The sequence below is a fragment of the Artemia sp. Qi Xiang Cuo genome, chromosome 11 (assembly GCF_049724085.1).
Source record: "Artemia sp. Qi Xiang Cuo chromosome 11, ASM4972408v1, whole genome shotgun sequence".
In the NCBI taxonomy this organism is placed as follows: domain Eukaryota; kingdom Metazoa; phylum Arthropoda; class Branchiopoda; order Anostraca; family Artemiidae; genus Artemia; species Artemia sp. Qi Xiang Cuo.
Window position 1 is genome coordinate 28132241 of NC_142804.1, and position 15846 is coordinate 28148086.

The 15846-nt window shown below is 32.8% G+C and overlaps 1 protein-coding gene across 2 annotated transcripts in view; it reads right to left on the reverse strand.

Moving 5' to 3' along the window:
- LOC148946836 (uncharacterized) overlaps nt 1–15846 on the reverse strand; it is a 131555-nt gene that overhangs the window by 40597 nt on the left and 75112 nt on the right. For both annotated transcript variants that reach the window (XM_089096643.1, XM_089096642.1), the window contains exon 4: nt 4076–4219. In XM_089096643.1, the coding sequence (XP_088952769.1) occupies nt 4076–4219 (144 nt within the window). The remainder of the gene's footprint in view (nt 1–4075; nt 4220–15846) is intronic.

Below are 15846 nucleotides of genomic sequence, written 5' to 3' on the forward strand. Positions count from 1 at the left end.
TGGTGAATAAAATTGCTATCTAAAAATTTTAATTTGGTGACTTTGAAAAAAATGAGCGTGGGAGGGAGCCTAGTTGCCCTCCATTTATTGGAGGGCGCGCATCGTGATCTTTCTTCGAGCAAAAAATGCAAATTTCCACCTTTTTGCAGATAGGAGCGCGAAACTTCTTTAATAGGGTTCTCTGATAAGCTGAATGTGATGGTGTAATTTTCGTTAAAATTAATTAAAAATGCAAAATTCCAAATTTTTGCAGATAGGAGTTTGAAGCTTCTTTAATAATGTTCGTTGATAAGCTGAATCTGATGGTGTGAATTTCGTTAAAGTTAATTTAAAAAAAAAATGCAACTAAAACAAAATTTTATTGTTTAAAAAAAATTGAGTTGTGAGAAAGTCAAACTTTAGCGTAAAGAGTGAGGCGTTGAGGAGGAGACAGCCCCTTTCATATAGAGAATAATTTCTGTTCGTTTTAAGTTTAAAAATCGTTCCTTACTTTCAGTTAAAAAAACTTCTGATTTTGGCTCACCGTGCATGAATAATTAAAACGAAATTTGTATATTAATTTTACTTTTATTTGGTTAAATGGCTTTCTCGAAACTTGTTGAATTTTATTTACGAACGTTTTTATTAGTAATAAATATACGTAACTTACGAATTAACTTACGTAACGAACTTCTATATTCATATATTTTTAATACGTATATTAGGGGGTTTGCTCCCTAGTCAATAGCTTGCTCTTTAAGCTAAAGTTCGAATTTTTTTCCAACTCTTTAAAAATGACCCCTTAATCACAAAGGTCGTTAATTAGAATAAATAGCTCTTATGAAAGTACAAAAAAATCTTTGGCTTAAAGAGCGAGGCATTGACTAGAAGGTGAACCCAATCATATAGCTAATATTTTTTGTTCGTTTTAAGTTTTGATGTTGCTCCTTATTTTCAGTTGAAAGACTTGTTTTTTTATATTTAATTTCTGATTTTTTAAAAAAATAAAGATGGGAAATCCGGCGCCCCCTTCATAGCAATGTCTCTTCCCCCATGAAAACTTCCTTCATGAAAATATCCTCCCATATAACCCCCGACCAACCCCCACCCCCCACTACCAGAAAAAATTCCCCCGGAAAACGTCTGTATACTTTCCAATAACCAATACTATATGTTAACATTGGGTAAAGTTTATAACTTTCAGCCCTCCTCCTGGGGGTTTCGAAGAATTATGTCATCCTAAAAGAAATGTTTATTATATTTTCGACCATGTTGAACAAAATGGCTATCTCCAAATTTTGATCGGGTGATTTTGGGCAAAAAATTAGCGTTGGGGGGGCCTAGTTACCCTCCACTTTTTGGTCACTTGGAAAGGGCACTAGAACTTTTAATTTTCGTTCCAATGAGCCCTCTCACGATATTCTAGGACCACTGGGTCGATACGATCACCCCTGGTAAAAAACAACAACAAATAAACACGCATCCGTGATCTTTCTTCTGGCAAAAAATGCAAAATTCCACATTTTTGTATATAGGAGCTTGAAACCTCTTAAGTAGGGTACTATGATACGCTGAATATAATGGTGTGATTTTCATTAAGTTTCTATAGGTTTTAGGGGATCTTTCTCCCTTTTTTCGAAAATCAGCCAAATTTTCTCAGGCGCGTAACTTTTGATAGATAAGATGAAACTTGATGAAACTTATATATTTGAAATTAGAATTAAAATCTGATTCTTTTGATGTATCTATTGGTATCACAATTCCGTTTTTCAGAGTTTCGGTTACCATTGAGCCGGGTCGCTCCTTACTTACAGTTCGTTACCACGAACAGTTTGACAGAAAACCAACAGAAGACTGCAGATATCTTCAATTTAAATCAAGTCACGCCCAACAAGTTAAAAGAGTTGTTGTACCTTCTCTTGTCGATGTTGCCCTAAACATTTGCTCTGAATTTCATATCACAGATGAACTAAACTTTATCAGAGACATACTTTATCGAACCGGATATCCCATTGCCTTTATTGATAATTAATTTTAAAAACAGAGCTTTTCTAAGGGAAGTAAAGAGGGAAGTTGAAATTTAAAACGAACAAAAATGAATACTTCACTGCTTATCTAACAATTATCACTAAAACTTGTGCAACTAAACCAACTAATAATATTTCCCTATGTTTGTATGATTATAGAAAACTAACCCTTTACTAAAAACACAAAATAATATAGTAGTTTCGGTACAGTAAAAGTAAACCTATTAAGGACACTCTTTGAAAAAAAAAGCATTTTAGGATTGTTGCTTAATTTTTTTTCGTGTAATTTGGTATCACTTCTGCACAATGAGTTCAGTCCAATGATTAAATCTGGTTTTGGTTCTGAAAAGAACATTTGATGATTGGTTTGTAGGCAAATCTGAGTGGAAGCCATCTTGATAGTATTAGGACTATAGATTAGCTTTAGAATTTGCATCATAAATTGAAAATTTCCGTTGTATAGAGAGAAATTACTGGATTTCCGGAGTTCATATTATGGTTTGTTTGTTCTTCAAATCCAGCAATACTAAAGCATTTTTTTTTATAATTTAAAATTGTATATTATTCACTACTGTTGTTATAGCTGATGAGACCAAAATGTTGTGAAAGTTACTGATATCAAAGCTGGCGTAAGACTATGAAAAGCGGAACAGATTAGTTTGCTGTTTTCAGGCTACGTACACACTTTTGATTCCTAAATCAACATTCTTGTTTTTTTTATACTGGCCTTTGGGTGTTTTCAGTAAAGTGCTAGTTTTTTTATAATCATTCAAACATAAGGAAGTATTATCAGTTGGTTAAATTGCACTAGTTTTATCGATATGTTTAATAGACTGTGAAGCAATAATTTTATTTCGTTTTAAGTTTCCACTTCGCTCTTTACTTCCCTTAGAAAAACTTTGTCTTTAAAATTAATCTTTACCCGTTTTTAGTTTGAATTTAAAGTAGAAGCAACACTGCCATGATCTATTTTATTTTCTTATGGATGGGGTAGCACCCCCATCATATACAGAATGATTTCTGTTCGTTTTAAGTTTTAATTTTACTCCTTACTTCCAGTTGATTTTTCTTTTATTTAAAATGTTATGGTTTTCAAGAAATGTCAGGAAACCCCGTCTCCTTGTAAATTTCTCCTGGAAAATTTCTACAGAAGCTTTCCTTCCCATGGAAAACTTTTCCGTGGAAAATCCCCCCCCCCTTGCCAAAATCCCACCTTAAGAAATGTCGAAATGTTTCCCAATAACACATACTAGGCTGTATGTGAAACTCTTTCTTTGGAGACTATGGGAACCATAAAAAAAACAATGAATTGACGAATTAGAATAACTTGATATAATTTCCTCCGAAATACTGAAGACAAATGTAAAAAAGGTGAAGTCATTCCTTCTATCCATAAATTATTAGAAAAAATTAAGCTAAAAATCGCTCACATTTTGGTATTTAGTCGTAATTTTTTGGCACAGCAGGAAAAACTGCATTGGTTACTGAAACTGAAACGTACCTTTTAGGCCAAAGTAATTAGATTTTGCTCATTTGATACTGTTCCTTCGCAAGATTTTAAGGTCCTGGAAATAGTGGACCTCAAATGGACGGTTGGAGTACAAATATTGCAAGTTATATTTTGAGCTGAAATAGCTTCAGTCACGATTGGTCATTTTCCGTAACACGAGATATATTTTTAACGAGAAAATTAGTAATTTAACCTTTATCTTTAAATTTAATGGTAATATTTACCATTTTACTTACGAAAGGACATAGAACAGTTCATAATGCTGATTTGTTTTGACAACTAATAGCAAAGACAAAGCATGGAAAACAGCGCATGAAAAATTTATTATGGTATTTTCCCTGTATAAGCATTTTTATTTTAAGCAAAAACAAGAATAAACGAGAAATTCTACTTCAGTATTCAAATAAAATTATATATATAAGTGGATCTGTATTCAAACTAAGGAAGTCAGTGTCTTTCTATTTTCTGTTCTTCAGTTATTACACATTTTTTGAAGAACCATGCAATAAGAAAACCCTAAAATTTTAATATGTCACTGAAAAAGAAATAATGTACTTACTTTCTTCTCCTGGAGTTTTCTCTGATCCTCATCAAATTGCTTTTTATCTTCTGCAATTTGTCGTTTTAGCCTCTCTTCTTCATGCTCCTCTTCAAGTCTCCGCCGCGCCTCCTCTACCCTCTTTCTTTCCGCCCTTTCTTCTACCTAATTATAATTGATATTAAAGTCAGAGTGGAAAATCAATTACGAAATAATCTTCAATTACAGTTAACATGCATTTCAGGAGCAGAACTAGAAGCAAATACTTTCTGTTATATTTAACATAAAAATGTTATGTGATACTAGGTTACACACAATACACAGTGATTGTTCGCAATCATTGAATATCATAGTGACTTTGATAATAGCCATGGATTCTCTTCAGCTAGAAAGCTGAAATCCTTTTGGTTTTAACAGGCAGGGGCGTTGGGTGGGGGTGGCAGGGGGGGGGCAACCCCCCAATAATATGGAGAAAAAATATTATATATCCCATGCCCCTTGACTATCCAGACATGTACCCTTCTTGCCCTCCAATAAAAGTGCTGCAGATTCGCCCCTGTTGTCAGGTCATGTATGTAAGGCCTCACCTGATCCCTTAAATGCGCAAAAAAACAAGTTCTATCAAATGAAAATAAACAGTGAAGGTAAGAAATAAAGTGAATAGAAAATGTCTTACGTAAAGGAGGGGGGACTGGGACCCAAACCAACCCCTGCTCTTTAGGCTAAAGTTCAGCTTGTTCTTTCCTGAAAACATCTTATGATAAAGTGAAAATAGATGGCTGATAATTTTAACAGTATTATTTGCTGATTGCCTCACAAAATATTTAAAGTGAAATATTTATTGCTTAAGGCAAACACAACTAAACCCGACCTTTCATTCTCGAAGGTCGCGCTCTAATGTTAAATGTAGTATAAAGAGTCACAAGCCTTTGACTCTTTCATGATTCATTATTTATTTATTGGGTATTCGTTATTTTTTTCCCCAGAGCCACTTCAGATAGAAGGAGGGAGGGTCTTAGAGACTTCGGAGGGAGCTCATTGCATTCAATATTTAAAGCTCTAGCATCCATTTGAAGAACAAAAAGTTATTGGAGGGCAACGAGAACCCTTCCCTTGCCCTTTCATCTACCTCCCCCTTTAAACTTCAAAGTCATTCAGTCAAAATTTTGAGAAATTTTTAATTTTTTGTTCAAAATAGCCTAAATGTACAATACAAATGCCTCCGAGGATAATGTATCTGCGATCAAACAGTTCGTGATAACGAACTGTAAGTAAGGAGCGACCCGGCTCAATAGTAACCGAAACTCTAAAAAACGGAATTTTGATACCAATTAATACATAAAAGTAATCAGATTTTTATGCTGATTTAAAATATATAAGTTTCATCAAGTTTAGTCTTACCCATCAAAAGTTACGCGCCTGAGAAAATTTGCCTTATTTTTGAAAAAAGAGAGGAAACACCCCCTAAAAGTCAAAGAATTTTAATGAAAATCACACCGTCAGATTCAGTGTATCAGAGAACCATACGATAGAAGTTTCAAGCTCCTATCTCCAAAAATGTGGAATTTTGTATTTTTTGCCAGAAGAAAGATCACAGATGCGTGTTTATTTTTATTTATTTTTTTCCCAGGGGTGATCATATCAAGCCAGTAGTCCTAGAATATCGCAGGAGGGTTCTTTAGAACGGAAATTAAAAGTTCTAGGGCCCTTTTTAAGTGACCAAAAAAATGGAGCAACTAGGGCCCCTCCCCTGCTCATTTTTTCCTAAAGTCATCTAATCAAAATTTTCAGATAGCCATTTTGTTAAGTATAGTCGAAAAATACAATAACTATTTCTTTGAGTATGACTTAATCCCCTCACAGTCCCCGGGGGGAAGTCTACAAGTTATGAACTTTGCCGAATGTTTACACATAGTATTGGTTATTGGGAAGTATACAGACGTATGCAGACTTTTTGGTAGTTGGGGGGGGGGCTGGGAAGGGTGTTACGTGGGAGGACCTTTTCATGTAGGAAGTTTTCATGGGGAAAGGGACATTGCTTTGAAGGGGGCGCCGGATTTCCCAGCATTATTTAAAAAAGATCAGAAAATAAATAACTAAAAAAAAAACAATTTTTTCCACTGAAAGTAAGGAGCAACATCAAAATTTAAAAAGAACAGAAATTAATACGAATATGATTTGGTTCGTCCTCTACTCATTACCTTGCTACGCTAAAGTTTTTTTGTACTTTTATCAGAGCTATTTATTCTAATTAACGGCCTTTGTGATTAAGGGGTCATTCTTAAAGAATTGGAAAAAAAGTAAAAAAAAAAAAGTTTGGGTATCGTCTCACTGCAGAAGCCTAAAACCTACTGCGTCATTGGCGCTTTACTGAAAACGAATTATATTACAAATGTTTTCTTTTGTACTTAATATTGAAAATAAATATTAAAATTACGGTAACATTTTGAACTAATGAGCTTTTAGCAATTAATATCATTATGCATCAAATATTCAGTTTAATTTATTAGTTCTTTTCAAGATTGGTCAAGACAAATATAGTTTCACTACAAGCAAAATTTGGATTTTGCCCTCTTCTTTAACTGTAAAAACCTAATGCCTTCTGCGTCATTGGTGCTTCACTGAAAACGAATTGCTCGTATATTACAAATTTATTATTTTCCAGTTCTTACAGCATTGAAAATGAAAATAAAAATTACAGTGAAAAAAATCTTGAACTGATGGATCTTTCAACAATTAATATCATTATATATCTAATATTCAATTTGATTTTGTTTATACTTTCCAAGACTCGTCAAGACTCATATAGTTTTGCCATTTTTTTAACTCTGCCATTTTTTGTAACAAATCGTGTTAGTTTGTTATGAAAACGTTCTATGGCTTCTAGGCATTTCTATTTGAGCGGAAAACTGCACCCTAAACTTTGTGGAACATGCATTTTCTTGCATGAAACACCAAAATATAATAAAATGTCAAGTTTCGGAGTGTTCCACTACTCGCAAGCAAGTGCCATTGGTATTTTTGAATCCGCATGGTCAATTTAGGGGGTGGAGAGTTAGCAGCGTCATTCCGTCGTGGTATGGTTCACATTTTCAACACCTGGCGTCCGGACTATCATATAATCTACCAAGCATACAACTACCCTTAATCAGTATCAATAAATAAATGAAACCCAAAACGAACAAAAATTAAAATAAATATTAGAGTCAAACTCAAAACGAGCATAAATTAATGTGGGTAGGGTTCAATATCCCTATGCTTACTAAAAGCCAGAATATAATTTGTACTTTACTCAAAAAAAATTCAAATGAGTTTACTGAAAAAAAATGTGCATCGTCAATTTAAAATACATATTCTGAGATTTATTCCATAAAACTTTCATTAAGATTTGATTTCTTAAAGTTATAAAAGTGAAAAAATTTCAAAGAATTGTTTTCAGCAAAGCACCAATGACGCAGTAGTTTTTAGGCTTTTGCAGTAATACGATATCAAAATTCTAGTTTGTCTTTATTTTTATTTGATTCAAACTCTATTTGCACATTCAATTTAAGTTTCACTCGCTTTAAGATTTATTTATTCATTTACATTAATATATATTGTATGTTTGTTTGCATTGATTGTTTATTTAACTTCTGTTCGTTTTAAGTTTCATTATACTTTAATAGTAAAATATTTTTTTCCGTTTAAAGCTTGATTTTAATGTTCAATCTAGGCATTACTGTCTTTAAGATCTATTTATTCATTTATACTATTACTTGTTGTATGTTTTCGCTACGATCATTTATTTAATTTCTCTTCGTTTTGGGTTTCATTCATTCTTTGATAATAATTTCTGGTCGTTTTTAGTTTGAATTTTAACAGGTATTTGTATCTACTGAGCTTAGGTTTAAAATTGCCTTTACTTTTCTTTGAAAATCTTATTTTTCGGAAAGTTTTTTTTAATTAATACTATTAAAAAGGGCACTAACCGTTTCAATTTCCAATTGAATGCTTCCTTTTTGAAGCTTCTACGACAACGCTTTCTATAAAAACCTTATTTGCCCCCAGGGCATAGATTACAACCCTTGCCCTGAGGGGATGTGGCGGGAGGTTTATCATTCTCAAAGACCTAATTTCCATAGCTTTCAACTACGTTCAACAAAATGGCTATCTTAAAATCTTGATTGGATGTGTTTGCGAAATGGTGGGCCTGAGAGGGGGCTTATTTACACTACAATCACTTTTTACTATTAAAAAGGGCACTACCCCTTTCAATTTCCAATCAAATGAGCTCTTTTTGAAGCTTTTACAACAACGCTTCCTATTAAAACTTTAAAAGACCCAAGCGCATACCTTACAACCCTTGTCCTGAGGTCTCTGAGGGTGTTATCATCTTCAAAGACCTAATTTCCAGAATTTTCAACTGCGTTGAACAAAACGGCTATCTCAAAATACTGATTGGATGTGTTTGGGAAAATAGTGGGCGTGAGAGGGGGGCTAGTTACCGTCCAATCACTTTCAAGCATTAAAAAATGTACTAGCCCTTTCAATTTCCAATCGAATGGGCCCTTTTTGAAGTTTCTACGACAACGCTTTCTATGAAAAACTTATATGCCCCCAGGGCATAATTTACAACCCTTGCCCTGAGGGGGGTGCGGGGTGGGGGGGTTGTCATCCTTTAAGACCTAATTTTCAGAACTTTTAACTATGTTGAACAAAATAGCTGTCTCAAAATTTTTATTGGATGTGTTTGTGGAAATGATGGGCGTGAGAGGGGGCTTAGTTGACGTCCAATCACTTTCGACTGTTAAACAGGGCACTAGCTCTTTGAATTTACAATCGAATTTTGAATTTTCTACAACAATGCTTTCTATAAAAACCTTATATGCCCCCAGGGCATAACTTACAAGCCTTGTCCTGAGGGCTGTTCGCGGAGTTTTCATCCTAAAAAGACATATTTTCCAAATCTTTGAACTATGTTAAATAAAATGGCTATCTCAAAATTTTGATTGAATGTGTTTGGGGAAATGGTTGGCGTGGAAGGGGTGTTAGTTGCCTTCCAATAATTTTCGGCTATTACAAAGAGCACAAGCCCTTCCAATTTCCAATCGATTGAGCCCTTTTCAAAGTTTCTACGACAACTCCTTCGATACGAAGTGCCCTGGTCTAAACCATAAAAATAAATAACTAATACATTGTGCCAACATCGTTCTTTACTTAGGCAGCGCTATTGAGCTGCCTATGAAAAACTTTTATTTTGTATTAGCTGCAGTTATACATAGGCGTGACTGCGACCCCGTGTTTCAGCATAACATCTATGACTGGGAGGCAATTTATATAGTTTTTTTTTAAGTCCATTGGCTTTATCAGGGTTTTCATTCGATAGCATTTTGGCCTTTGTTTGGCAAAATTTCTGTTTTGCAGAACGAAATAGCAGATATCTGCACATTTCTGTGGCAAGATCTGAAAGTGGCAGGCTCTGCGTCTCTTACCAATAATTAAAACCTATTGGCTATTTTATGCAATAGCAATTTGAACCTATTACTTTTTTAAGGGCGCAAACTTTTCATTTGTGGCAGAATTAAGAGCCTCCCTGGGGTGCATTACAAATTTTAGTTCTCACTCGAATGAGCCCTCTCCCAGAATTCTACCACCATTAGTTTGGTTTGATCATTTCTGAGACACAAACAACGAAAAGAATCATTACACCCATTAACTTGCATCCCCTTACCAAATATTTCGGATTAAGCATAAATTTTCAAATTTTTGGAAATAGGAGCTGTAAGCTATGGGATATTATTTTCACACATGTAAGAGGCGACAATGCAGTTTCGAGTTAGACCATATACGTCTTAGCAGATTTTTTCTCTTTTTCTAAAATCTGGCAAATTTTTTCACTCTTAACGATTTATACGTAACTTCAAACTTAATTTACATATCAAAAAAGCTTTAAAAGTATATTCTTTCGAACCATATTTTTTTTTTACTCAAATTTTTTGTCTTGCAGGGTTCCGATTTCTGCTGATACAGAAAACTCTTTACTCAGAGTTTATTACCATGACGTAGATAATTTCGGAGACCACACTGCCTTTCCATGACGATAAATAAAAGTTCAAATAGGGATAAAATCCTTTTAATAGACAGTGATGATAGAAATTCACAAAAATACCAGATATTTCGGTCACATATACAGTGACCGTCATCAGTAGTAAAACTGTTTCAGTAGTTTTACTACTGATGACGGTAGTATATACCTTCTTTTGAATTCAGCCACTTTACGGTCCTTCCGGTTTTTCTGCTAGGTAAACAGGTCATTACACTCTTTGCCAAGAGATTAAACCAGTATTGTCTATAACTTAATTTACGTTGGTTAAACTTCCGATGGTTAAGAAAGCGTAACAGGTAATTAAAGTATGAGAAATGGGATGCTATAATTAGAATGATTTTAAGTTGAAACATTGTGACGTAAAAATAACTCAGTTATTTGCTTGCGTGTATAGGAATTCCCATGTTATTTGCTTGCTTGTATTTTGTGTTAAAATAAGTAGTTTTTATATCTTTAATAAGAGTATTTAGGGTTTTGAGAGACTCAGTTGCCTAATTCCGTGTGATGTTAAACTTCCGATGGTTAAGAAAGCGTAACAGGTAATTAAAGTATGAGAAATGGGATGCTATAATTAGAATGATTTTAAGTTGAAACATTGTGACGTAAAAATAACTCAATTATTTGCTTGCGTGTATAGGATTTCCCATGTTATTTGCTTGCTTGTATTTTGTGTTAAAATAAGTAGTTTTTATATCTTTTAAAAGAGTTTTAAGGGGTTTGAGAGACTCAGTTGCCTAATTCCGTGTGATTTTTCTTTACTTGATGGTCATTAAAAACGAAATTTTTGTGTTAAATAAGTAGTTTTTATATATTTTAAAAGAGTTTTAACGGGTTTGAGAGACTCAGTTGCCTCATTCCGTGTGCTTTTGCTTTACATGATGGTCATTAAAAAAGGAATTTTTTTTTAAAAGCAGGATTTTTTGTTTATTTTAAACGTTCTTTCAGGGGTTTGAAAGACTCAGGTTCATAATTCCATTTTGTTGTCCAGGTACTTTATATAATTAAAAACTTAATTTTTGTGTTATTTATTGAGTTTTTGTGTATTTTAAAATATAGGTAAGTTGTATGTGAGTATCATTTGACTCAATACAGGTGGTTTTAATTTAATAGATGGTAATTAAAATTGAAATTTGTGTTAAATAAGTAGGTTTTGTATCTTTTAAAAGAGCTTTACAGGGTTTGAGAGACTCAGTTGCCTAATTCCGTGTGATTTTTCTTGACTTGATGGTCATTAAAAATGAAATTTTTATGTTAAATAAGTAGTTTTTGTATCTTTTAAAAGAGCTTTACGGGGATTGAGAGACTCAGTTGCCGGATTCCATGTGATTTTTCTTTACTTGGTGGTCATTTGTTGTATCTTTTAAGAGAGCTTTACAGGGTTTGAGACACTCAGTTGCCTAATTCCGTGTGATTTTTCTTTACTTGATGGTCATTAAAAACGAAATTTTTTTTTTAAATAAGTAGTTTTTGTATCTTTTAAAAGAGCTTTAAGGGGTTTGAGAGACTCAGTTGCCTGATTCCGTGTGGTTTTTCTTTACTTGGTGGTCATTAAAAACGAAATTTTTGTGTTTAATAAGTAGTTTTTGTATCTTTTAAAATAGCTTTAAGGGGTTTGAGAGACTCAGTTGCCTGATTCCGTGTGGTTTTTCTTTACTTGGTGGTCATTAAAAACGAAATTTTTGTGTTAAATAAGTAGTTTTTGTATCTTTTAAAAGAGCTTTTACGGGGATTGAGAGACTCAGTTGCCGGATTCCATGTGGTTTTTCTTTACTTGGTGGTCATTAAAAACGAAATTTTTGTGTTAAATAAGTAGTTTTGTATCTTTTAAAAGAGCTTTACGGGGATTGAGAGACTCAGTTGCCTAATTCCGTGTGTTTTTTCTTTTCTTGATGGTCTTTAAAAACGAAATTTTTGTGTTATATCTGTAGTTTTTGTATCTTTGAAAAAAGCTTTACAGGGATTGTGAGACACAATTGCCTAATTCAGTGTGGTTTTCCTTTACATTATGGTCATTAAAATCGAACAATGCTTTTTAATTCATTAGTTTTTTGTATCTTTTAAAATAGATGTAAGGGGTATGAGAGACTCAGTTGCCGGATTCCGTGTGGTTTTTATTTACTTGGTGGTCATTAAAAAAGAAATTTTTTGTGTTAAATAAGTTTTTTTTGTTTCTTTTAAAAGAGCTTTACGGGGTTTGAGAGACTCAGTTACAGGATTCCGTGTGGTTTTTCTTTACTTGGTGGTCATTAAAAACTAAATTTTTGTGTTAAATAAGTAGTTTTTGTATATTTTAAAAGAGCTTTAAGGGGATTGAGAGACTCAGTTGCCGGATTCCGGGTGGTTTTTCTTTACTTTAAGGTCATTAAAAACGAAATTTTTGTGTTAAATAAGTAGTTTTTTTATCTTTTAAAAGAGATTTAATGGGATTGAGAGACTCAGTTGCCTGATTACGTGTGGTTTTTATTTACTTTATGGTCATTAAAAACAAATTTTTTTTGTTAAATAAGTAGTTTTTGTATCTTTTAAAAGAGCTTTAAGGGGTTTGAGAGACTCAGTTGCCTGATTCTGTGTGGTTTTTTCTTTACTTGGTGGTCATTAAAAACGAAATTTTTTGTGTTAAATGAGTAGTTTTTGTATCTTTTAAAAGAGCTTTACGGGGATTTAGAGACTCAGTTTTAACTTTTCACAGTTACATTTTTAATGATTTTTCAAATTTCATTTTGAATTTCTTTCGTTGAAATGCAAGAGTTGGAATATTTCAGTAGTTTTTGGTTGTGGTTTACCTCGTCACAGTTACATTTTCTTGATTTTTCAAAGTTCATTTTGAATTTCTTTCGGTGAAATGCAAGAGTTGGAATATTTCAGTTGTGTTTGGTTGTGGTTTACCTTGTTACAATTACATTTTCTTGATTTTTCAAAGTTCATTTTGAATTTCTTTCGTTGAAATGCAAGAGTTGGAATATTTCAGTAGTGTTTGGTTGTGGTTTAGCTTGTCACAGTTACATTTTATTGATGTTTCAAAGTTCATTTTGAATTTCTTTCGCTGAAATGCAAGAGTTGGAATAGTTCAATAGTGTTTGATTGTGGTTTACCTTGTCACAGTTACATTTTCTTGATTTTTCAAAGTTCATTTTGAATTTCTTTCATTGAAATGCAAGAGTTGGAATATTTCAGTAGTGTTTGGTTGTGGTTTACCTTGTCACAGTTACATTTTCTTGATTTTTCAAAGTTCATTTTGAATTTCTTTCGTTGAAATGCAAGAGTTGGAATATTTCAGTAGTGTTTGGTTGTGGTTTACCTTGTCACAGTTACATTTTCTTGATTTTTCAAAGTTCATTTTGAATTTCTTTCGTTGAAATGCAAGAGTTGGAATATTTCAGTAGTGTTTGGTTGTGGTTTACCTTGTCACAGTTACATTTTCTTGATTTTTCAAAGTTCATTTTGAATTTCTTTCATTGAAATGCAAGAGTTGGAATATTTCAGTAGTGTTTCGTTGTGGTTTACCTTGTCACTGTTATATTTTTTTGATTTTTCAAAGTTCTTTTTGAATTTCTTTCATTGAAATGCAAGAGTTGGCATATTTCAGTAGTGTCTTATCGAGTTTTACCGTGTCACAGTTACATTCTCCTGATTTTTCAAAGTTCATTTTGAATTTATTCCGTTGAAATGCAAGAGTTGGAATATTTCAGTAGTGTTTGGTTGTGGTTTACCTTGTCACAGTTACATTTTCTTGATTTTTCAAAGTTCATTTTGAATTTCTTTCGTTGAAATGCAAGAGTTGGAATATTTCAGTAGTGTTTGGTTGTGGTTTACCTTGTCACAGTTACATTTTCTTGATTTTTCAAAGTTCATTTTGAATTTCTTTCATTGAAATGCAAGAGTTGGAATATTTCAGTAGTGTTTGGTTGTGGTTTACCTTGTCACAGTTATATTTTCTTGATTTTTCAAAGTTCATTTTTAATTTCTTTAGTTGAAATGCAAGAGTTTGAATATTTCAGTAGTGTTTGGTTGTGGTTTACCTTGTCACAGTTACATTTTCTTGATTTTTTCAAAGTTCATTTTGAATTTCTTTCGTTGAAATGCAAGAGTTGGAATATTTCAGTAGTGTTTGGTTTTGGTTTACCATGTCACATTTACATTTTCTTGATTTTTCAAAGTTCATTTTGAATTTCTTTTGTTGAAATGCAAGAGTTGGAATATTTCAGTAGTGTTTGGCTGTGTTTTACCTTGTCACAGTTACATTTTCTTGATTTTTCAAAGTTCATTTTTAATTTCTTTCTTTGAAATTAAATAGTTGGAATCTTTCAGTACTGTTTTGTTGTGATTTACCTTGTCACATTTACATTTTCTTGATTTTTCAAAGTTCATTTTGAATTTCTTTCGTTGAAATGCAAGAGTTGGAATATTTCAGTAGTGTTTGGTTGTGTTTTACCTTGTCACAGTTACATTTTCTTGATTTTTCAAAGTTCATTTTGAATTTCTTTCGTTGAAATGCAAGAGTTGGAATATTTCAGTACTGTTTGGTTGTGGTTTACCTTGTCACACATACATTTTCTTGATGTTACATTTTATTGATTTTTAAAAGTTCATTTTGAATTTCTTTCGTTGAAATGGAAGAGTTGGAATATTTCAGTAGTGTTTGGTTGTGGTTTACCTTGTCACAGTTACATTTTTTTGATTTTTTCAAAGTTCATTTTGAATTTCTTTCGCTGAAATGCAAGAGTTGGAATAGTTCAGTAGTGTTTGGTTGTGGTTTACCTTGTCACAGTTACATTTTCTTGATTTTTCAAAGTTCATTTTGAATTTCTTTCGTTGAAATGCAAGAGTTGGAATATTTCAGTAGTGTTTGGTTGTGGTTTACCTTGTCACAGTTACATTTTCTTGATTTTTCAAAGTTCATTTTGAATTTCTTTCGCTGAAATGCAAGAGTTGGAATATTTCAGTAGTGTTTGGTTGTGGTTTACCTTGTCACAATTACATTTTCTTGATTTTTCAAAGTTCATTTTGAATTTCAGTAGTGTTTGGTTGTGGTTTACCATGTCACAGTTACATTTTCTTGATTTTTCAAAGTTCATTTTGAATTTCTTTCGATGAAATGCAAGAGTTGGAATATTTCAGTAGTGTTTGTTTGTGGCTTACCTTGTCACAGTTACATTGTCTTGATCTTACAAAGTACATATTGAATTTCTTTCGCTGACATGCAAGAGTTGGTATACTTCAGTGTCACAGTTACATTTTCTTGATTTTTCAAAGTTCATTTTGAATTTCTTTCGTTGAAATGCAAGAGTTGGAATATTTCAGTAGTGTTTGGTTGTGTTTTACCTTGTCACAGTTACATTTTCTTGATTTTTCAAAGTTCATTTTGAATTTCTTTCATTGAAATGCAAGAGTTGGAATATTTCAGTAGTGTTTGGTTGTGGTTTACCTTGTCACAGTTATATTTTCTTGATTTTTCAAAGTTCATTTTGAATTTCTTTTGTTGAAATGCAAGAGTTGGATTATTTCAGTAGTGTTTGCTTGTGGTCTACCTTGTCACAGTTACATTTTCTTGATTTTTCAATGTTCATTTTGAATTTCTTTCGTTGAAATGCAAGAGTTGGAATATTTCAGTAGTGTTTGGTTGTGGTTTTACCTTGTCACAGTTACATTTTCTTGATTTTTCAAAGTTCATTTTGAATTTCTTTTGTTGAAATGCAAGAGTTGGAAT